Consider the following 25207-nt stretch of genomic DNA (forward strand, 5'->3'; position numbering starts at 1 on the left):
CATCATCGTAGGAGGGCACCTGTTTCTGTGTCGTTTCTTCAAAAGATATATTGTCAGACATTGTTTTAAAAAAACAATCTGAGATAAGAAATGGTATCTCATCATACTTTTAATTTTTATTTTTCTCATAAATCATTCATATTTTTAGCTTATTTCTCCTAATATTAGGGAGCAACAATCATGTGCTAGGCGTCTGATAGGTATCAGGGATGCTACAATCAATTTGTCACAATTTTTGCTTTAAAGTATTCACAATCTGCAAGGAGGCTTATCAGCAAAATAACTAGGTGATCTGTTTTATGTGCACTTGACGTATCACTTACAGGGAATTATAAAGAACCACGGAAGTGTAGCTAAAGGGGAAAATCATTTCGTTTGAGTGGCAGAGGAGGACGTAGGGGAAAGCTACAGAGAGGTGTAAAGACCTTTAAACATGGCTAGGAGTTGGCAGTACAAAAGAATAAGCAAACCATTATAGGAAAATAACATTTTGGAAACATTTGGCAAGAATGCTTTGACCTCCATGGAAAATAAAGCCATAGCCTGTAGGGAGAGTGCTTTGTGTAAGTCAGTAGTTTGCATAGCACCTTGAGTGTCATGCCAGGAAATTGGTGTTTTACCCTGAAGGTTGAGTAAGGGGCGGCAAAGACAAAGTGTCAGAGGATTTCAAGTTTTTGTTTTTTAAAGTAGGTGAAATTGGGTTTTAGGAAGACAGCCACGGGGGTAGGTTGGATTATAAATGGGGGTAGGTTAGACTGAGGAGCCCATTTCAGTGGCTAGTCCACCAGCAGATCCAGGAGGAGGTGTGTATGTGGCAGGGAGGATGGAGAGGTAAGGTCAGGTGCAAAGGGATATCGGCAGAGATAGAATGTAGAGGATGTGGGGTTTGAGGGGAAAGGAAGGCACAGGGGTGATGCTGAGATTTTTAGCTTGGACGGTGGAATGCATCTTGGACACAGCTAAAATTGCTTTTTGTTTTGCTGGTCTAAGAATTATGCCACTCGAAATGTATTCTACCAAGCATCAGATATGCTAGGGACTAGCAAAATGTCCAAACAGAAGGGAAACAGAAAGCTTGAGCAAAGACATAGACTGGAGAAATTGCTCCTGAAGGATTATAGATTGAACTCTGGTAAGTTTAAGATCTGTGTTTTCCATGAGCCATTGGGCTGTCTTCTTCTGTGCCATTTCTTATTAGGTTGGGGCTACTTGGAAAAAAATAGTTGAAAGCTATTTTCAGAAAACATTTTTCATTAAATATTGGTAAATAAAGTTATGATCTTTGTATAACTGTAATGTTTGGTATTATTGAAATATTAAAAAAACCAGTGAAATAATTTTGTCAATTTTTATATGTATAAAAACTGTTTATCATTTTAAACTAAAAAAATCCATTTATATCATGAAATCTTTTGTTTAATACAAATAATATTTGTTCCAAATTAAACTTCTAAGCTTGGTAAATGTTCCAGGCACATAATTCAAAGTAGTTTCTAGTGCCCATCTGTGCAGGAAGAATAAGATCAATAAAATTGAGCGTGTGTTGGTTTCCTGATATTCTAGGCGTGTTTTTATGTATTGAAAGTGTAAAGGCAAGGTAGTATATATTTTGTTCTGGTTTTCATTATACAGATGAAAACTTGTTACAGTTAAAATCTTGGTGACTATAATGCCTTTTTGAAATCCCATTCACAGCCCACTTATTTTAGATAATATTTAAATACTTTAGGGTTTCCCAAGTGGCTCAAAAGGTAAAGAATCTGCCTGCAATGCAGGAGACCTGGGTTTGATCCCTGGATTGGAAAGACCCCCTGGAGAAGGGAATGGCAATCCACTCCAGTATTCTTGCCTGGAAAATTTCACTGACAGAGGTGCCTAGCAGGCTGCAGTCCATGGGGTTGCAAAGGGTCGGACATAAGTGAGTGGCTAATATGCACACACACACACCAAATACTTTAAATAATTTGGATACATTTTTATCATGAAATGTGATTTATAATATGTTTTTATTTTAAAAGTAGAAATATATTCTTCTCAAAAATCACTATTTCCATTTCTTTGAATTAGCATTTTTCATATTTGGGGGAAAAAAGTCTTGATACCCTAGCTTCTGAAAGGAAGACAAATCTGTCGTTTTCCAAGTTGTTTGTTTTACACTGGGAGCAAACCTACTCTTTTAATGAATTTCATGTCATGGAAACATCTTCTGGGGGAACCTGTGCATGGGGGCTAAATCACTTCAGTCCTGTCTGATTCTTTGTGATCCCTTGGAGTCCTGCCAGGCTCCTCTGTCCATGGGGTACTAAGCAAGTATTACTATTAGCTTCTAAAGTAACTATCTTCATTATTCTAGGGTAAACTGAAGAAAACTCATGTTAGAGACTTGTATAAAGACTTTCGTCTTCTTCTTTGGTTAATATTCTGTCTTTATGTGAATCTCAACAAAATCAGTTAAATGGAAACTGAAAATTCAAAATGATGTGTATATGTTCAATTTACTGTTAAACGATATTATGCCCTGGATGTAAACTTCTAATTTTATTTTTTCACCTTAATGAAAGCGCTGGTCATTGTTGCTGCCACTGATGCTCTTTTGTCTGCACATACTGTTGCAACATAATGTGTTGTGCATTTGATACGGATATTACCATATTGCCATAAGGAGCTGCTATTATCGTAGACACCAACTGATTCCATGATAGTGTCAGATTTCTTTAACATATGCTTATGTTTTTGTACAAATGACCCCAAGAAACATCTGCTAGTTTTGTGGTGGTATCTACTGTTTCTTTTTCAGAAGTTGACCCGTCAGTCACTTTCTAACGTGAAATCTCCAGTATTTCATTAGAGTAGGCTCACTTTCTGGTGATGTTAATTAAAAAACATTTGGACTCAGCTTTATGACATAATTCAGAAATAAATTGAACTGCCTGTGTACATTATTTTAAAACTCTCTTTTCATGATTGTGTCATTGATACTTTAAAGATGTGCCCTTTTAGTGGGTCTTTTAGCATCCAAAATGTGAGGTCCCAAATCGCTTTCTAATGGTTCTGAAATACATCTTCTAATTTTACAAAAGTGTGTAGTAGTTGTGGTGTATCATTGGTCAATTCATATCCTTTGCTAATTGCTAATTTTCAATGAATGTGTAAGGGCAGACAAAGGCAAAGGAAATGAAGATTCATTATGGTTGTGAAATCTTTCCTCTAGGAGACTGCAAAACTTCAGAGAACATAAGCCATCGATTCTGTTACAGGTGGGACCCTTTCTTCTACTTGCCTTGGTATGACCTTGACTAAGAAACAATGGTCACAGATTCTCATTGTCTGGCATTTTCTTTCCTGCTTTCTTCTCTGTTTTCTCAAGTGTCTTTCTCAAGGCATCTTATTCAAAGAAAGCAATATGATCATGTATTTATGATAAACTTGGAACACAACAAAATGAAAAACAAAATTATCTTTGAATAGCAATATTTGTCCATGTTTCCCAGTGGAAAATATATAGATTTTCCAAACTCTATTGTATTAGAGGACATGATCTATAAAATGTTGTATTACCTACATATTTGACCCCAACTCTAAACCTAATAAAATAAATATACATGAGGTTTAGTCCTTAATCTTGCTTATGTCAAGATAGTAGCACAAGCTTATTTTATTTTCTACTTGTCTGCTTTCTGTGCATCAGCTGCTGGACTCCTTTAGACTCTAAACATGTCATCATTTACATCTCCGTGCTCATTCAGCAGCCCTTGCCGCTCTTCAGTTCTTTCCTTATCCCTTGGGTGACTTACATCATTGGATAACCTTCTGTCCCCTGCTTGTCAGCTCTTGGCTAAAACTGAGCTGAGGCCCTTGCCAGGTACCTTTGGTGCTCGACCTGCTGGGATTCAGCTTTGGCCTCGAAGCTGTCTGTGTGCCTTCCATGCCAAAACTCGATTCTGGGAGGGGTGACAGGACGACTGCAGGCTTTAGTTTCAATGATAAAACCTGAATGAGGTTGTACTGAGTGCCTAAACAGCTTTCTCTTAGGTCTGAAATAGGAGAGCTAGGAGCCTCCATGTCCCTTGAGAAAGAAAGATTTCCCTCAGCCTTCTGGGCTCAACACTGAACCATTTAAGTGGGATTGTGGGCTGGACCCAACGAGGAGTGTAATTTCCTCGAATGGTGGTTTAGTTTTCTTCTGTGTGTGATAGGAGTAGGACCAACTAAGGGAAGTCCCCAGTGGCTTTTCTTGCCTCTTGGGGGGCAGCCCATTTTCTTTCAGTCAGGGCTTCCTACCCTTCTACCCCTCTACCCTGTGCGAGGCACTGAGGAGCCATAGGGATGGGGGAAGATATTCATGAAAAGAGTTTCCAGGTACTGGGTATGTCGGGAGTCCTGTTTAAGGGACAAAGACTATATAGCAATTGTCATTTTAGTACTTATCACTGCCTATCCTTTTTGTTGTTAGTTTTTAATACAGAAAATTGTGCCTGTACTGTCTTGGTGGAGTGGAGCAGGAAACGAAATCTATTTTCATTAACTTTGTATGGTGCCTGGTGTGATATCATGAACAGGTGGGCTCATAATTGTTTACTTGATGCTCTTTTTAAGAAGTCAATTATGTCATGGGAAATTGAAGAATAGCAAAATTAATTTGTTGAAGCCTTCTATAGGAAATCTTGCGTGCATGCATGTTCACTGGAGAAACATGGGGCTTCTCCCATAAAGGACAGGCTTTGTTTTGTTTTTAATAAGACACACTCTTTATAATTAAAACAAAATCCCAGTGTTAAGGGATTACTGTTTTAAATAATTGGATTTCTTTCCTTTGTTTCCCTGATCCCTATATATGAGAATAAATCTAATGGTGTCTTCGGCTAATACATATTTCCAGATTAAATAGTTCTGTTAACTACTGAATTTTAATAATGCCTCAAAGTTTACAGATGATAATATAGAAAACCATATAGCATCAGGAACTTATTTTAGATTTGAAAAAGGCAAAGATACAGAAACTAAGAACAACAGAAGCTGTGGAAACTTTAAATGATATATTGATATTCACTGTAATAAACAAAAATAAGCTGTTTGCATAATTTTCTATAACCCTGCCCTCAAAATACTAAATTTAGTATCACATATTGTTCCCTGGTGGCTCAGATGGTAAAAGAATCTGCCTGAAATCTGCCAGGAAACCCGGGGTTCGATCCCTGGGTTGGTAAGACCCCTGGAGAAGGGAATGGTTGCCTACTCCAGTATTCTTGCCTGGAAAATTCCATGGACAGAGGAGCCTGGCCAGCTACAGTCCGTGGGGCTGCCAAGAGTCCGACAAGACTGAGCAATGAACACTTCACTTCATTTTTAATCTCAGACACATGATTTCCTGAAATGGTATTTTAATGCCTGAAGATGTTTTAGCTTAAAAAATGTTTAGGGTTAAAATGATACAGAAGAAAATAAAAATCTAAATGTCTAGTTGGTACTTTTAGAAAAATTCCTTAGATAAGCTCTGCCGCCTTTCTTTCTCTTCTCTTTTTTGATTGCCACACTCCAGAGCTTTCTTCTGAGACTCTTTAAGTCATGTGTGAGTATAGGAGAGGACAGGCATTAGGGTGAGTGGTAAGAAGGGAGGACATTTTGCCTAAGGCAAAAATCTTTCTCCATATGGGGCCTTCTTAATACCCTCCCTCAGCCCCTTACATGAGAACTTGAGCTCCCAGGCCAGAGGCTGATTTGGGAGCAGCATTAGCAGGAGATGGGGGTGGTAGTGGGGAGGTGAGGAGGTAGATGAAGGGCTGTTTTTCTGGTTGATCACTTCTGGACTTTGGTGAACCTTTTCTTTTTTCTTTAATTTTGGCTATACCACACAGCATGCAGAACTTCCCAGACCAGGGATCAAACCTGTGTCCCCTGTATTAGAAGCACAGAGTCTTAACCACTGGACCACCAGAGAAGTCCAGAACCTTTTCAAACTGACCTGTTTCTCTACTTAATCCTGAGTCAGTCTTGACCCTTAACTTTCCAAGTATGGCCATATGGGTCCTCCTCAGTTTAGAAGCTCAAGGAAGCAGTGTTTCTAGTTCCAGTACAGAGTTTTAAAGAACCAGTAGGAACAAAAATATCAAGAACTTTTGAGAGATTTTCTATTTGATCCCGCAGGAAGGCAGAAGGCAAAATGAAACATATTGTAAATGATACTTTCAGATCTTGCACACGTTTCTCAGTTACCCCCATCTGTCATTTCTGGGTTGGGTTGCATCCCTTGCTTATCCTGATTGGTGGTTTAGTTGCTAGGTGGTGTTGGACTCTTTGCGATCCCAAGGACTGTAGCCTGCCAGGCTCTTCAGTCCATGGGATTTTCCAGGCAAGTATACTGGAGTGGGTTGCCATTTCCTTCTCCAGGGGATTTTTCCAACCCATGGATTGAACCTGGGTCTCCTGCATTGTGGGTGGACTCTTTACCAACTGAGCCATCAGTGAAGCTATTCTGATTAATTCCCACCTAAAATAGTTTAGTTCTCCTTATATAACTCTTGCTTTCAAATTAATGACAACCTAAGCAGTTATTTAAAGTGTTTTCTCCCTTGGCATTCAGTATTCTTCAGTGTTCACATTTGGAAATATTGGAACATAGAAGGAAAAAAGGAAAATGATTCATTTCTTTTGTTTGGTATATTTTGCTTGATGTTGTGGTGAGATACAAGGTCACATGGTGTAGAAAATTTGGAGACTCTAAAGAAGAAATTAAAACTTAAGTTAAAGAAGGATGATATGTTAGTCTGTCAGGGCTGTCATAACACAACACCATAGATGAAGCGGTTTAAACAACAGAAATTGACTTTTTTCTTATGGTTCTGGAGGCTGGAAGTCCAAGATCAAGGTGTTGTCAGAGCTGATTTCTGGTGAGGCCTCGCTCCCTTAGCTCATGGATGGCCACCTTCTCACTGTGCCCTCGTGTGGTCGTTCCTTTGTGCGCATATGGAGACAGAGATCGCTAATGTTTCTTTTCTTTTCTTTTATAATTAATATTTTTTTAAATTTTTAATTGAAGGATGATTAACAATATAGTGTTGGTTTCTGCCATACATCAACATGGATCAGCCATGGGTACACATATGTCCCCTCCCTCTTGAGCCTCCTGTCTCCCATCTCAGTCCGCCCCTCTTGGTTGCCATGGAGCCCTGGTGTGAGTTCCCTGAGTCATACAGCAAATTTCCACTGGCTGTCTATTTTACATATGTTAGTGTATATGTTCGGAGGAGGCAATGGCATCCCACTCCAGTACTCTTCCTGGAAAATCCCATAGATGGAGGAGTCTGGTGGGCTGCAGTCCATGGGGTCGCTAAGAGTCGGATGCGACTGAGCGACTTCACTTTCACTTTTCACTTTCATGCATTGGAGAAGGAAATGGCAACCCACTCCAGTGTTCTTGCCTGGAGAATCCCAGGGACGGGGGAGCCTGGTGGGCTGCCGTCCATGGGGTCGCACAGAGTCGGACACGACTGAAGCGACTTAGCGTAGCATAGCATAGCATAGTGTATATGTTTTCATGCTACTCTTCCCATTCATCCCACCCTCTCCTTCCTACACTGTCCCCCACTGTGTCCATAAGTTCTGTTCTCTATGTCTGCATCTCCATTGCTACCCTGCAAATAGGTTCATCAGTACTATCTTTCTAAATTCCATATATATGGATTAAAATACAGTATTTTTTCCACTTTCTGACTTACTTTACTTTGTATAATAGGCTCTGTGTTCATCCGCCTCATTAGCACTGACTCAAATGTGTTCCATTTTATGACGAATACTCCAGTGTATATATGTACCACAACTTTTTTATCCACTGTTGATGGACATCTAGGTTGCTTCTTTGTGCTAGTTATTGTAAATAGTGCTGCATCGAACATTGTGGTACCTGTGTCTTTCTCAGTTATGGCTTTCTTAGGGTATATGCCCAGTATTGGGATTGCTGGGTCACATGGTAGTTTTTTTCCTAGTTTTTAAGGGATCGCCATCCTGTCTTACACAGAAAATATGCAAGCAGCTTATGCAACTCAATAACAGAAAAACAACCCAATCGAAAAGCACGCAAAAGACCTAAACAGACGTTTCTCCAAAGAAGACATACAGATGGCTAATAAATACATGAAAAGAGGCTCAACATTGGTCATTATTAGAGAAATGCAAATCAAAATTACAATGAGATATCACCTCACACCAGTTAGAATCAGTTCAGTGGCTCAGTCATGTCCAGCTCTTTGTGACCCCATGGACAGCAACACTCCAGGCTTCCCTGTCCATCTCCAACTCCCAGAGCTTGCTCAAACTCATGTCCATCGAGTTGGTGATGCCATCCAATCATCTCATCCTCTGTCGTCCCCTTCTCCTCCTGTCTTCAGTCTTTCCCAGCATCAGGATCTTTTCCAGTGAGTCAGTTCTTCGCATTAGGTGGCCAAAGTATTGGAGCTTCAGCTTCAGCTCAGTCCTTCCAATGAATATTCAGGACTGATTTCCTTTAGGATGGACTGGTTTGATATTCTTGCTGTAAGGGACTCTCAAGAGTCTTCTCCAACACCACAGTTCAGAAGCATCAATTCTTCATCACTCAGCTTTCTTTATGGTCCAGCTCTCACATCCATACATGACTACTGGAAAAATCAGAATGGCCATCATCAAAAAATCCCAAAATAGTTAATGCTGGAGAGGGTGTAGGAAAAAGGGAACCCTCTTGCACTGTTGGTGGGAATGTAAGTCTTCCTTTTAAGGACACAAGTCCCATCAGACTAGAGACCACTTGCTCCTGTGCTCAATCGCTCAATTGTTTCTAACGCTTTGTGACCCCGTGGACTGTAGCCTGCCATGCTTCTCTGTCCATGGAATTTTCCAGGCAAGAATACTGGAATGAGTTGCCATTTCCTACTTTAGGGGATCTTCCTGACCCAGGAATTGAACCCATGTCTCTTGTGTCTCCTGCATTGGCAGGCAGACTCTTTACCATTACCGCCATCTGGGAAGCCCCTAGAGAGCACCCTTATGACTTAATTTAAAGTTAATTACTCCTTAAAGGCCCAAATATAGTCACATTGGGGGGTTAGAACTTCTGCATATGAATTTTGGAGAGACAGAATTCAATCCCAAACAAGTGGATTTACTATATTACTCCTTTAGCTAAATCTTCTCCAATCCTGAAAGTGGGTTTTACCTCCTCCCCCCAAATTCCTATTAATGGCGAGGTGAGGTTTTTTGGTTTGTTTCTTTTTTATTTTTAATATAATGGTTGGCTACATCAAATGATATATAACACTAAGAAATAAGAATTGTTAGAAGAATCAAGTGAGCTGAAACATATTAAAATGGTTTGGAATGATTTCTTTTTTTAATTTAAGTAGGTTTCCTCAAGTCTAAATTTGTGTGACTGATATCAGTCTAAATGAAGCCCAAATAACAATCTTAGTTATATAATAACAAGCTCAGATCTCAAAGATTGTGAACTACATTTGAGTACACTGAGACTCATGTATTTGCTTGTCCTAAAATTTTCTGAAAACACGATGAACTTAGAACTTCAATTTTTTTGTCTATGACTATGAATGGTGAGATATAACTGTGTCTGATTCCCCCCCACCCCTTCCCATTTATTAGGGCTTATTTCGGGTTTTAGTACTGAAATCAGTGTTCACTTTTTATCTTTCTGGTAAACCTTGCCAATAAATATTTGCATATTTGGAAGTTCTCAGGACCATCAGATTGTTGGGCAACCTTAAAAGGTCACACAGAGAAGTGATTTGGGTCGGTTCTCCTCTGCTTTATTTAAGTCTGAACAATTCATTTCTGTGGTACGACCAGAATACTGACCTACATTTGAAAGTGCAGTGCTGTTTTATCTGTTATCTAAATCTGCTGTGCAATAAAAGGGTGAAGCACAGAAAAGAGGTCACCATTATTAATTTCTTTGTTGTCCTGGAGTAAAGGGATTTGTTTTTGGTTTTCATTTGTTTTTGGCTAGATAGTCTGCTTCTGAGAGATAACTGAAGTAGAAACTTCAGTAGAATTCCTATATGAATTTATAGGAAACATAAATCTCAGGATTATTAAGTGATGATATTTAAAAATGATATAACTTTGGGGCTAACATTTCTCTAAGGGCTAAAATGAGTTAATTTTATTTGGAAATATTTAAATTAGAATTAGCTTTTACTTTTGATAAATACTGCTTTAAAAAATTTCTACTGAATCTTTAAGCTTTTAATATTTTAGCCATTCTCCTGAAGTAGGCATAGAAGCGTGTTTGTACCTTGGTTTAGTAAGCCTCTGAACATGCAAAGCAACAGATGTTATACCCAGCGTAATTATATGTATCCTGGAAACACATCTTTATAGAGTGGGATTGGTCCTTGGGAAAACAAAAATTTGGCAACCAAAGGGCGTTAAACTGCTGATCTCAGCAGTAATTGTCTGAGAGAGATTATAATAATCTTGTATAGGTAGCAACTACATACATGTATTGGAAAAATAATGTAATTCTAAAATACATTAAAAGGAAAATGAACTTGTATCAATTTTAGCTCATCTATCCCCTTGTAGAGCAGAAATAGCCCTCATTATTTTTTAGAAAGTTCTTTAAACAACTTTTTGGAAAGTATTTCCAGAATTCCAAGTCCTAATATACTAAGGCTTTTGAGAATCTGTCTTTTTAAAATATAATGTGCATTAAAAATAGAGCATTTTAAACAAACGAACTGATCCCTGATCTTCAAGTATCCTAGTAACTCTGGATAAATTGGGTGCTATGAGAGCACAGTTACTGAACGAATAGCCATACCAAAGCCACGGTTTTTGTAATTGTGATCTCTTCATTCCAAGGGCATCTTAAAGCACCAATAGATAAGACAAATAGATAAAAGTAATCAGAGCTCATTTAGTTTCTGTCTCAGAAGGTCTAGAATCATCTGGAAGCCAGTGTGAGAAGCACTGTGTTAACGATTTCTTAAATAGTTAGTTACAAGGTTGTGAAGGTCCTTAAAAAAAATTTCTGAAGTTGATGGTGTCGGTTTTTGAGGTTTGAAGTTTTAAAATAAGAGTTTGTCAATAGTCGTAGTCCAAACAGCAAGTTATCACCGAGATCATTGTTAGTCTTTGTCAAAACCATTGTTTGCCATTGGTGGGGTAGAACTGATGAAGAACTTGCATTGTGAGTGGAGCACATAAACCCTTTCAGGATGAATACAAATTGAACTTGATAGATTTCCCACAATATTTGTGCCTAGAATTAGAGTAGTAGTGACATGTGACTCAGCTGCTGGTAATTTTTTCCTTTTACTATTATTTCTTTTTTCTTCCTTTTTTTCTTAATTTAAAAGATTTTTAAGTTAAATAATGGGAACAGATCTTATTTTTCAATGGCTAAAGCCACAGAAAACAGCATTTCATTTAGGGCCCCTGTAGATGCATAATTAATTTAAAATGTTCTGTCTTGATTATGTGATGAAAGTCTAGGTAAGTCTTATTGTTATTTCTAATTTATCTTCCTAATATTGTCTTTATACTCTCAGTTTCTGCTTTTCTCCTAACCTATTCCATAAATTTCTTAGTAGATCCTTTGTAACAGGGGAGGTGTTTCCAAGTCTGCTTTAGGGAAGGCAGTCAGGATACCCACTGATTTTAGGAGCTACTTTATAAATTCAAAACAAAGCCAGAGCATTTTTGTACTCTAAGTGAGGGAAGAGGCCTACTTTAATCATTCTTTCCTAGTACCATTCTGTTGTACATGCTAGTTTCATGGTTTATCTGGTGCAGGTATTTTGTGTGGTGACTGCAAGATTTGCTGAATTTGTTCAGGTAATAATAAAATAATAGTTGTAAACACTTGTATGGCACATTGTATGTACCAGGAACTGTTACCAGAATTTTACATATTAACTCATTAACTCTTCACAACAATCCTCAGAAGTAGAGGCTATTCTAATCCCCATTTTATAGATGAGAAAATTGAAAAGAAAGAATTCAAGTAACTTCTCCAAGGTCACACAGGGTAGTAAGAGGCAGAGCCGGGATTCCAGCCACTTTGCTAAGAGGCCATAGCTTTTAATTGCTTGTCTCTGCTGCTTGTCTTTGGGACCTTTTTCTTAAGAGAACCTCAAGTGCTGCTTTTAACTTGGGTTTTCAGAAAGACAGCACAAAATCTGCTGAAGTGTGAACCCATTCTATGAGAGGAACCATATCTTCTCAAAGCCTAATTATAAAGCATTTAGTAATACAACTTTAGTAAAAAGGTTATTACTTTGTAAGCCCTTCTGGTCTGTAGAACAGAGGAAAAAGATTGTGAGCTTTATAGTCCAGTCTTCTGTGGTTGACACCTGTCTTTGATAAGCCCTTCACCTCTCTGAGGATCTGCTTGGTCTTTGTACCAAGGATGCTGTCTCGTTTAACTATCACCATAAGCTGAAGATAACTTAGAATTAGGTGAGATAGTGGAGAAGGCAATGGCACCCCACTCCAGTACTCTTGCCTGGAAAATCCCATGGACTGGTGGGCTGCAGTCCATGGGATCACTAAGAGTCGGACATGACTGAGTGACTTCAGTTTCACTTTTCACTTTCATGCATTGGAGAAGGAAATGGCAGCACACTCCAGTGTTCTTCTCTGGAGAATCCCAGGGACGGGGGAGCCTGGTGGACTCCCGTCTATGGTGTCACACAGAGTCAGACACGGCTGAAGCGACTTAGCAGCAGCAGCAGCAGCAGCAGGTGAGATGGAGTATCTGATTTAGTTCCTAGCTTGGCAGGCATGTCATCTCGCTTTCCATTCCCTGTGTTTCTGTACTATACTGCTTTCAGGAAAAACTGGCTGCTTTCTTGCATGGTGGGTGGCATGTTAATGGAATAAATGTATAGTAAAGTAATTTAGCAAATATGTAAAGAAAAGTTTCACTGCTTAGTATTAGCTTCATACTTGCTGATAGTTGGGAGGGAGCTGAGCTTCTGAGTACAATAGTTCCTATCTAGTCAGTCATTCTTAGATGCTTAATAGAAATTAACGAAGGAAACAGTTGGGATAGAGAACTAATTCCAGGCAAATAAAAGCTACAGCTTTAAAATGTTTTTTTTTTTTTTTTTTTTCCTGACCATACTTGTAGAAATTCAGCTAATAAAGAAGAATATTTAAAAGAAAATAAAAGCACATTTTTTTCAGAGGGAAATTTAGTTGTAATCTCACCTTTTAATGCAGGACTGTTTTTTAAAAGAGGCCTGTGGAACATGTGAATGAATCTGAATCTATGTTGAGAAGGTGCTCTGAGTAGAAATCAGAATGACAAAACAGATGGAGTGGTTGTTTCTTAAAATCTCCGATGGGTCCCAATATCCTTTTGTAAAGGAATAATTTGGAAATAAGACTCTGGTGAAGTCCCACAAGATGACTATCTACCTACTATGCTTCTGTTCCCCAGTGTACTGACCCTCGATGGGGAAAGACCATATCCTGTCATCCTTAAATCTGCAACAGTTAGGTCAGAAAGCACCTGGCATATAGTAAGCGCTTAGATTTTGGGGCTAGATAGATTACTAGTGGGAGATACATTTCTTGTCTCCACAATTTATAAAGATTATCTCTAAATAATCTTTAGAATACTAGGGGAAAATGCCAGCTATAAGAATTGTTTCTTGAAAAAATCCAATTATTCTCATATCATTATTCTATGTGGAAAGCTCAGGGCTTCCCAGTGGTGCAGGGGTAAAGAATTGGTCTGCCAATGCAGGAGACACTGGAGATGCAGGTTTGATCGCTGGGTTGGGAAGATCCCCTGGAGTAGATCTTCCCACTGTAGTATTCTTGCCTGAAGAATCCCACGGACCAAGGAACCTGATAGGCTACAGTCCATAGGGTCATAAAGAGGTGGACACAACTGAGCTACTCAGGCTTGATGGGTAAAGCTTAGGAAGATAAAATAGCTCCCAGCCAGTGAGGGTCCCTGTGTGCCTGGTCCTGGCTGGACATCCCTGATATGAAGAGTGGAGACAGATGCTAGCTGTCTACTGAAATTCAGAGGGCAGCCTCGATGGTAGTATGATCAGGCAGCTCATCTCTGTCTCCTTTGTCCTTCTCAGACCTCTGTAATGGTTTCACCTCTGAATTCTAAAGAATGCTTTCCTTGTTACCATGGTTGTACCAGAAAGTGTGAGCAAGTATCTAGAGCTCCTTTCTGAAGTACTTTATAGACCATATTTACTTCATTAGGCTCATTAGAAGTGTTGATTCTCAGTAGCATTGATAAGCCAGCAGTGTGTTTGAGAGAATGGGAGAACCCAGGCCCTTCAGAGGAGCCCTTGTTCACCAGACCTGTGCATTGTTCTCTACTGAAGCCACGTGGCACCTGGTGGGTCACTGACCTGAGCCAGACCTCAAGGGCTGCTGCTTCGCTCTCCTTCATGTGCTTCTCAAATCTCTTTTTTTGTTCATGTTACTCTGCTTTGGTTTTCTTGATTTTTGTCTTTACATCAATGTTCATTTCTGCTTCTGCAATTTGTCTTTCATTGTCTTTTTTTTTTTCCCTCTCTTATGCCTTGCTGTTTCCCATTTTGAACAGAGACCCATCAAGAAAAACAAGAGGGAAGAGTTAAACAACAGTAAAATGAGCTGTTATTAACTTACTGTGCTAAAATATTAACTTACTGTGCTATTGAGAGTGATGGAAAGATGGGTTTTTGGAGTCATACTGTCTGTTAGAATTTGAGCTTTGTCCCTTCCTATGTAACTGTGGGGCAAGCTATTTCAGCTCTAAGCTTATGTCTCCTTGTCCCCCACCAGTCTATAAAACGGGATATAGTATAATAATAGTACCCAGCTTACAGTGCTGTGAGTTTTCAGTGATTTAATAAATCTGAACCTCTTTGCACTAGCCTGGAATGGGATTTTTGTCTATTATTAATATTTAACAACTGTGGTAGCATTTTAGCGTCGAAAGAAGCTTTCAATTGTATTAAATATTTGTCATCTTCCTCTCTACAGGGTAAGTTCCTACATTTTCACCTTTGTTTCTTTCACAACTAGACTTGTGTCCAGCAAATTAGTAATCAGTACAAATTGACTGACTGAATAAGTGAATAAATCTGTTCCAATACCCTTATTTTAGGAATGAGCTATCAAGTTCAAAAGGTACTTCATTTTCCTCAAGATTGGTGACAAAACCAGAGCTAAAACAGAGGTCTCCTAACTCCCACACCAATGCCCTTTCTGAGAAGACTGTCACTTTCTCAATATTTATTTTGTATGGTTATTTCCTAAGAAGCTGTATAGTAGTATAAGAGAATGTGCTTTAATAATCAAACAACTGCTTAGATAAAACTGCAGCATTCTTATGAAGATCATTGGCACCTGCATATCTTCTATATCCTCATCTGTAAAGTAAGAAAATTTCTACTTTGTAGAACCATTATAAAGGTGAATTGCGATAATCCACGTAGAATGCTTAGTACTATTTCTTTGGTGCTCCCCACCATCAACATTTTAGTTTAATTAGACTTGTTATACATTCAGTCTTACCTTGTTTCGCATTCTTTCTTGAATCTTCTATGATCTTGAATCTTCTGTGATCAGGCTTTTGACTCTCAGCACTCCACAGCTCACGTAGCCCTCATCTGACTTCACCTATGAACAGAGTTTGACCACTAGTCATGCAGTGCTCCTCGATACAACTTTATCTCCTGTGAGGTCACTCTTTGGGTTCTCCTTCTACCCCACTGGCCTGCTCCTTCTCAGACACTTCTCTTGGCTCTTCTCCTTTTCCCATCACTATCTTCTGACCTCATTGCCCGTTTTCATTCTCTCTGGTTCAGCCTCCTCTAGTTTCTGGTTTCAGATATTATCTAAATCCCCTTGACCTTCAAATGTATATCTCTAGCTTAAACCTCTCTTCAGAATTCCTGATTTATGAACCTAACTGCCTACTTAAATTTCAACTTAGAGGTCTAATAGATTTCTCAAACTTATCTTGTTCTAAAATAACCTCCACATGCTTTCCTACAGCCTCCAATCATGTACCTCCTATAGATCTTTGCATCTCAGTACATGAAGATTTCCTCCTTCTAATTGTCCATGCCAAATGCTTTGGAATATGCTAGAGCCCAGTCTCACTCTGTATCCTATCCACTAGCACATCTGGTTGCCTCTTTCTTTGAAATGTATCTGAAACTGAACGGGGTTGCTGCCACCATCTCAGTATGAAATGCTGTCATTTCTCACCTGGAGTATTTTTTAAGCTTCCTTAAACAGTCTCTCTTCCTTAAACAAGTCTATCTCTCACCATGTCCTCTGTCAGTCTATTCTGTATGTATCAGGTAGAATTTTACTTTTAAAATATATATCAGATTACTTCTTTCTTCTACTCAAAAACTTCCAATGACGTCACATCTTTTTCAGGCTAAAATCCAGAGTTCTTTCTATAGCCTACATACATCTGCATGGTCTGTCTGCTTCCAACCTTTATATTCTTGTGTTTTACCCTCCCCGTTTTCTTACTAACTCCAGCCACATCTTGCTGTTTCTGGAATATACCAAGTATGCTCTTGCCACTGGGCCTTTATACTTTTTTTCTCTTGCTCAGCAACCCTGGGAAGCAGCTATGTGAAAATTCAGCTATTAACCGATTTTAGAAAGCTAAGAAGCGGCATAAGTTTATGTGTATATAACACTCACAACCAGCCTCAGGTAGCATTGAATATTCAAACATTGATATTTTTGAGTGAAACATTAAGAATATCTATGCCAAGTGGTATAAATAAAGACTTAAAATCTCATTGTCAGTTCAGGTCCAATTTTGGGACAAAATGAGGTCAGTTCAGGTTTTGTTGCCAAATGATTTACAAAAAAATAATCTTCAGAGCTTTGGGGATTTTAGAATTGCAGATGAGAGACTTTGGATCAGTAACAATACATGGCTTGCTCCCTTCTTTCTTTTTTTTTTTTTTTCAATCTTTATTCAATGATCATTGGGTAGTCAGGGGAGAGCTCTATCTAATAGGCTTTTCTCTTTTAGAGCAAGTTTGGCGTGTGGAAAGTGTCCAGTTAAAAATTACTGAAAGAATAAATGAATTTCAAATCATTTTTCACTCAAATATGTATTGTTTAGGAGACAGTGTGACTAGTTTAAGAATAGCTGGCCATTATCAAAAACAAAGCACTGTTTGATTAGTGATAGTTAAACACAGATTAGTATTTGAAATATCAGAAATACTTAATGACTGAGTCATCTGCTGACACAAAACCCATTATCTACTTTAGTGCCTGGCAGCCTAATCAGTTGGACTCTGTTTCATTGACCTGTTATTGACTTGTCATATAACTTTGTCGGTTTTTAGTATAACTTCATCTTCTTTTGATCATCGCCCTGTGTCTTAGAGCGTTTTCATGCAGTTGATCAAGGATATTGCCACTAATTAAATGTAAATAAAATAAAAAATTTTGATACTGATAATATATTTAAAGTATCATGTATGAAATTAATTGAAAAGTCCAAAACTTCCATTAAAATCACTTGAAACTCTAACACTCATTTATAACCCTTATATGAATGAAATCACTTCTCTCTAAAGAGAATGTGAGTAGTAAAGTGCTGTAATGGTGTTTGTCTTAGTTTTGGTTGAGTATCCACAGAAGAAAGTTAGGTGTTAGTAGGAATTATTGTAGTACCACTTTTCCTAGTGTTTCTCCGACAAGAAGATTTTATGTCCTTTCAGAAATTAATCATTTTTCTCTTCTTTCAAGCTTTGAGACCATAATTGTATTTAAATTGCTAATCTGTTTTGAAGGATACATAATAAATTGCTTAACATTTATATCCAGTCAAATTTGTAATTTGTATAACACTTGCAGAACATTTGGAAAATTGAATATAAGAAAATGGAAGTGTTATTAGAATTATACTGTATTTTAAAAAGTTGGCTCCCAACCTCCAGACTGAAATCCTTCTTCAGTCATGAATTTTTATTGCTTTTCTCTCATAGACTAGATAGAGCAGATGTGGTTTTATTTTTTAATCCACATTACAGAGAGAGCTTTTTTGTTTGGGTTTTATGAAAAGGATTTTATTTTTTATGGTAGTCATACTTCGGTTGCTTAAGAAAATGCTATTTTAAATAGAAGTAGTGACTTATTTGCATCCTAAACTTAGCAAACATGCCTTAAGTAGTTGGTGTTTTTGAAGGCCTTTATATCTGATCACCATGGCTGATATTCAACAGTGCTATTAAACGAAATAAACATAGATGCCTCTTCTGCCACAGAGGCACAGGTGGACGTCTTGGTGGCAAGCCTCACGCAGTGCGACACATGGCACAGCCCGACATGGGGGCAGAGAGCATGCGGCTGAAGCAAGAGTCGTCTTATGTATACCACGCTGTGGATCTGCGTTTTTCTGTGGAACAGGCATCATTCAAGATGTTTACATAGTATGGTATTTGTTTTTTTATTAAATGTTTCTTATAATTTCTTAAAAATGGTCAAAACCCGATCAGCACAGTCTATTTACAAGCCAGAGTTCCTCCACCCTGCCCCTTGCTATCTATATAAATGATATTTTTGACTCTGTCCTTTATAATGTTGGCACCCTGTGCATATTGGATGTAATCAGGGCTGAAAGGAAACTTGAATCCATCTGGAAGCAATAAACTTTTCTAAAAGACTGCACAGTGTTATTTAATCCTGTGACTTCTTACTGTGAGTGAAATTAAGGTTTGATGCGGTTGTGTCACATCGTATTGATATCAAATTTATCTTTCTAAAAAAATTACTGACTGTAGTATTATAGTGCAGTGGAGAAGATGGCTTGCTTTAATCCTACAGGCTGTTTTGCTTCAATTACACGTTATATGGTGTAACTAAATACATACTTGATCAAAAATGCTGTTTTCTCTGAAAGTTTCACATTATCAAGTCATACATTTTTACCTTTACCTTTGACCTTTTATCATAGTACTACTTGTAGTACCTTTTATCACAGTACTAATCATGTAGTACATAATAAGAATTATTATGACGAAAGGCATGGAGAAGAGACTATTATTTTAAATTTCTTTAATTGAGAGCATAGCTGAATAAATATCATATATGTAGAGTGTATATATAGAACACTAAGGTCAAACATTGAGCTTATTTTCATATTAGACTCTTTGAATCGATTTCAGGCTTTTTCAGAAAAAATGTAACTTCTAACTTCTACTCCAAAATAGCTTTTAAAATTTCATTTCAAATAGGTAGTACAAGACCATATTTTGTGTGTGTAGGAGCCTATATGGTATCAACTATCTAGCATAATTTGTAGTTTTTGTATGTGTGTTTATTAAAACGTAGTTTTGTTTTTTATTTTTACATTTTGCCTAAGTCCAACTGAAAATAAATGTAAAAGGATATTAGACTACATTATATTGGTAACTTCATTTTAATATTTCTTTTGTGAATCGATTCCCACTGAATTTGCTCATATAGAGTTTTTGAATGCCAAAAATAAAGCAGAAACCTAACAATGTTTGTCAAGTGTATGCTTTTAATGGTGGAAATGAAATAAAGCCCCACGTCACCCATGTGCCTAGCATATTAAAAATAAACATGAACTTTGTCTTGAAAGTTATTAAGTTGGATTTTTAATAAAACTAATCAGCTACATTAAAATATTTCACTTTTCCTTTGTCTCCACTAAGTCTAGGCCTGCAAATATTTTTAGAATATGTCAATGTGTATTTTTTGAGATGCAATTAACATGTAACATATATTAGATTTAGATGTTTAACACAATTCAATATATATTTGATATGATCACCACAATGTTTAATTAATGTCCATAACCAAACATAGTTACACAATTTTAATTTTTGTGATGAGAACTTTTAAGATCCACCTTTCAAATATGCAATAGAATATTATTAATTATAGTCACCATGCTGAGTGACTGTATCACCATCCCCATGACGTATTTTAAAACTGGACATTTTTACCTTTTGACCTTCTTTACCCATTCTGCCTACCCCTTTTGCCTTGCCTCTGGTAACCACCAGTCCATTCTCTGAGCTTGTGGGTGTTTTTTTTTTTTTTTTTTTTTTTAAGATTTTTAAAGATTCCACATACAAGTGAGATCATACAGTATTTGTCTTTCTTTGACATTTCACTTAGCATAATGCCCTCAAGATCCGTCCAAGCTATCCCAAAGGCAAGGTCTCCTTTTTAATGGCTGAATAATATCCCACTGTCTGTGTCTGTATGAGAAACATTTTCTGTATCCATTTATCCATCAATGGACACTTAGATTGTTTCCATATTTTGTCTATTGTGAATATACTTGTATTTAAGTTTACTTTTGTCTGTTCAATACAAGTAGCTTCTGGCAATTTCTTTATTTTCTCCCCTTGTTTCCTTCACATACACAGTGGTTCCTTGACCACAGGTGTGCCATTTCTATCATCCAGAAGGTAGACTAATGATAAGTTCAAGTGTCCTGAGGCTGGTTGGGTGAATTTCTTCCAGTTCATTTTGGATGATCAGGATGGTGGCGTTCTATTCCTAGCTGTCTTGGTTCCTCAGATGAACTTTCCTTTCCTGGTACTAAGATCAATCTTTATCAAGTGAAAATTATTACTTCAGTCTCTCATGCAGTGGTTCTACTTCCTTCCAGCAATACAAATCTGCATGTGCTAATTTCAGATAGCCTGGATTTAGATTGGTTATTCTGAATACTTTTTTTGGCTTCTTAGGATCAAATAATGACAGTCTTAAAGGTAAAACTGAATGGGAGTGGTATTAAAGTGAGCCTTTTAGCGTCTCTCAGTAGTCAAACCCTTTAGGTTATTTGGAGGGTTGAGGGGAACTTCACCATGACTACTATGAGATGATGGGGGGTGGGACCTGCATAGGTAGGGCATTGATTGCTACTAATGGTGGAGGTGAAAACCAACGCATTATGACTGTCTTTGAGGCCTCAGAAGAAAAGAGTATCAGTGAGTCAGCTTGGACTGTGAAATATAAGGGCATTTACCAGGCAGGAAACCCATACACAGGCGTTGTCTTTAGATGCTGACAATAGAAGCCATCATTGTGGCTTAGTCCTGTTTCCACAGTCCAGCAAGTTCCAGGCCAAGAAAGATGAAGAACTCCTTAACCTTTATTTCTCTTAGAAACAGTTGTCCATGGAGATTGCTCTATTAATATTAGCATTTTAATATCCACACAGAAGGGCCTGGAATGTTAGTGTTCAATCATGTTAATGAAATAAACTTTTGAATTTATTCTAAACTATTATAGTCTGATCTTTCTCTAATCCCTCCCCTGTTGCTATTTTTTAAAACCACCATTTAACTTATGTGGGAAACAATATATGTAACTTAAATTCTCAAAAAGCTTTGAAGGACCTTTGTGCCTTCACCTCTGTGAAGTTAGGCACCTCTGATACGTGACTAGACTTCAGCTGAGTAGTACTGGGCAGTAGGAGTTCAGAGGGACTGGAAAATGAGGGATGTTTCTTGGAGGAGGGGCTCCATGAGCTCTGACAGATGGTTAATGTTTGAAAAGACTAGAGTCAAGAAGGCCTTCCATTTGCTGGGAAATGAAGGAGCAAAGGTTCAGAGGTTGAAATGCATACACCATCATTAAGATATTATCTGAGTGATGGTAAATACAGTCAGTAGCAAACTTTTATAGGACACCTAGCCTTGTTTGAAGCATTGAGCTGGGGTTGGACTCAGAGATTAGAGATGAGGAGGGCAGTGAAGATATTGTTGAAATGAATTACTGAGAACTAGAAAAAGGAGGACTGATCACCATACTTCTGGAGTTCATGGGGAATCTGCACAAAGATCGTTTAGTAGCATATATATGAACTATAATCCTATATGAATTGATATACATAACTGAACTGGTAATGCCAAAAAAGAGTAGATTATAAGATTAAGATGAATTAATTTTTTTATTGTTATTTTTAAAATTTATTTATTTTAATTGGAAGCTAATTACTTTACAGTATTGTAGTGGGTTTTGCCATACATTGACATGAATCAGCCATGGGTGTACATGTGTTTCCGATCCTGAAACCCCTCCCACCTCCCTCCCCATCCCATCCCTCTGGGTCATCCCAATGCACCAGCCCTGAGCACCTTGTCTCATGCATCGAACCTGGACTGGCTATCTGTTTCATATATGATAATATACATGTTTCAATGCTATTCTCTCGGATCACCCCCCACTCTTACCTTCTCCCACAGAGCCCAATAGACTGTTCTATACATCTGTGTCTCTTTTGCTGTCTTACATACAGGGTTATTGTTACCATCTTTCTAAATTCCATATATATGCGTTAGTATACTGTATTGGTGTTTTTCATTTGGACTTACTTCACTCTGTATAATAGGCTCCAGTTTCATCCACCTCATCAGAACTGATTCAAATGTATTCTTTTTAATGGCTGAGTAATACTCCATTGTGTATATGTACCACAGCTTTCTTTTCCATTCATCTGCTGATGGGCATCTAGGTTGCTTCCATGTCCTGGCTATTATAAACAGTGCTGCGATGAACATTGGGGTACACGTGTCTCTTTCAATTCTGGTTTCCTTGGTGTGTATGCCCAGCAGTGGGATTTGGGTCATATGGCAGTCCTATTTCCAGTTGTTTAAGGAATCTTCACACTGTTCTCCATAGTGGCTGTACTAGTTTGCATTCCCACCAACAGTGTAAGAGGGTTCCCTTTTCTCCACACCCTCTCCAGCATTCATTGCTTGTAGACTTTTGGATCGCAGCCGTTCTGACTGGCGTGAAATGGTACCTCATAGTGGTTTTGATTTTCATTTCTCTGATAATGAGTGATGTTGAGCATCTTTTCATGTGTTTGTTAGCCATAAGATGAATTAAGCTCATATTTTCTATTGGTCTCTAGAATAGTATTTATGTTGGTGCAAAAGTAATTGCGGTTTCAGACTCTGAATTTTAAGTCACTATAACTGGGTTCAAGCACATCTTTATTAATCAAAATAGGAACCACTACAATCAGCACATTTTTGCCAATGAGAAATAACTTTACTCCTGTAGCAAAAAAATCCATGCTTTGGGATTTGATGAACTCTTGGAAAGCATTTTCTGTGTTGTCCTGGTTATGAAAGCATTTTTACTGCAAAAAGTTATCAAGATGCTTGAAGAAGTGGTAGTCGGTTGGCAAGAGGTCAGGTAAATATGGCAGATGAGGCCAAACTTCGTAGCCCGTTCATTCAGCTTTTGAAGCGTTCAACTTTTGAAGCGTTGGTTGTGTGACATGCGGTCAGGAGTTGTCACAGAGAAGAACTGGGCCCTTTCTGTTGACCAGTGCTGGCTGCAGGTGTTGGAGTTTTTGGTGCATCTCATCCATTTGCTGAGCATACTTCTCAGATGTAATGGTTTAGCCGGAATTCAGAAAGCTGTGGTGGATGAATTTGGCCTCAGACCATCAAACAGTGACCGTGACATTTTTCTGGTGCAAGTTTGGCTTTGGGAAGTGCTTGGGAACTTCTCCGTGCGACCACTGAGCTGGTTGTCACTGGTTGTTGTGTAAAATCCACTTTTTGTCATATGTCAAAATCTGGTCAAGAAATGTTTCATTGCTGTCGTGTAGAATAAGAAAAGACGGCACTTCAAAATGATGATGATATTTTTGATTTTTGGTCAGCTCATGAGGCACCCACTTATCAAGCTTTTCACCTTGCCAGTTTGCTTCCAGTGCCAAACAGCCATAGAATGGTCGAGGTTGAGTTCTTGGGCAACTTCTCTTGCAGTTGTAAGAGGATCTCTCAGTTAGTCGCTGTCAACTTCTGATGGCCGGCCACTACGCTCCTCATCTTCAAGGCTCTCATCTCCTTTGCAAAACTTATTGAACCCTGCCGCACTGCACATTCATTAGCAGTTCCTGGGCCAAGTGCGTTGTTGATATTGCTAGTTGTCTCTGCTGCTTTATGACCCATTTTGAACTCAAATAAGAAAATCACACAAATTTGCTTCTTGTCTAACATCAATTCATTAGCAAAAGACATAAATCAAGGAATGCACCTTAAAATGATGTGTACGTAACCACATTTATTTAAGAATGTATTCCGATATCAAATGGCAAAGTTCAACAGTGCAAAACTGCAGTTACTTTTGCACTAGCCTAAATACCATTCTCAGAGACTGCCAATTTATGAATGTTTTCCCTAAGGAGTAGAAATGTAAGTAGATGTGTAAAATGACAGGGACAAATGTATAACTAGATAATACAATCAGGTAATACACAATTCCAAGAGATGCACATGAGTGCTCTTACTGAAGTGAAAATGACAAAACCCAAACAATTGCATGGTAAACTCCTGCTATAGAATATGAAATTTTGAATTGCTCTTTTAGTGCACTAGGTTTCATATATAGTAGGGACTTGTTGCACAGTCTAAAAAAATTAATGATAAAATCTTAAACTGATACAAAATGATGAAAGATAAAAATGCATAAATCATGACGTTTTAAGGCTGCATTTTCTTAAGCTTAGGCCTGTCTTCATAATAGTATAGATAGGTCCAGAGTTTCTTGAGTGTTTTTAGTCTTGGAAGCCCTTTACACTCTTAAATTGTTGAAAACCACAAAGAGCCTTTGTGTATATATAATACCCCTGATATTTACCATGTTAGAAGTTAAACATTTAAAATATTCATTAAAAATAACAGTAATAAGTCCATTGCATTTTAACATAAATAATGTTTGGACTAAAAATAACTATTCTCCAAAACAATTAAAAAATCAGTGTCATCTTCTTGACTACAGTTTGCAAATCTTTTTTATAGAAGACACAGTGTTCCTTAATAGAAAGATTTAATAAAAGATAGCTGAGTTTTCAAGATTGCTTCTGCCTTCAGTTTGTTGTGAATGTATTTGTTTTTGTTAAAGTGTATAAGAAAAATCCAGTTTCACACAGATATTTGTTTAGAACAGGAAAAGTATTTTAATAATGTTTTCAGGTAATTGTGGATATTCTTTGATACTACAGTAAAACTTGGTAAGTGCTAATTTCTTAAATGTTAGTTACAAAGCAGAATCTGTAAACGTATCAATTAACCTTCTGTAGTTTGCTATTTGAAAATTTGTTGGTCTGTCTTGCACTTTGAATCTTTAGTTATGCATAATTTTATAATATCCTACATTGAGTATTTGGAAAAATTGGTCTACTGAGCTATATAGAGCTTCCAAATGT

At 37.8% G+C, this 25207-nt stretch overlaps 1 protein-coding gene across 9 annotated transcripts in view; it reads left to right on the forward strand.

Annotated features, from left to right (window-relative positions):
- Positions 1-25207, forward strand: part of CERKL (ceramide kinase like) — a 157865-nt gene that overhangs the window by 36915 nt on the left and 95743 nt on the right. For 2 of the 9 annotated variants that reach the window (XM_055572031.1, XM_055572028.1), the window contains exon 2: positions 18264-18428. The exons of 5 other annotated variants lie outside the window; for them this stretch is intronic. In XM_055572031.1, coding sequence (XP_055428006.1) covers positions 18365-18428 — 64 coding nt within the window. In that variant the 5' untranslated portion in view covers positions 18264-18364. Of the gene's footprint in view, positions 1-4451; positions 4560-12565; positions 12732-18263; positions 18429-25207 lie in introns of those variants that run through there. 2 more of the 9 variants (XM_055572029.1, XM_055572030.1) reach the window with 2 other exon arrangements.

Source organism: Bubalus kerabau, chromosome 3 (assembly GCF_029407905.1).
Source record: "Bubalus kerabau isolate K-KA32 ecotype Philippines breed swamp buffalo chromosome 3, PCC_UOA_SB_1v2, whole genome shotgun sequence".
Classification (NCBI taxonomy): domain Eukaryota; kingdom Metazoa; phylum Chordata; class Mammalia; order Artiodactyla; family Bovidae; genus Bubalus; species Bubalus kerabau.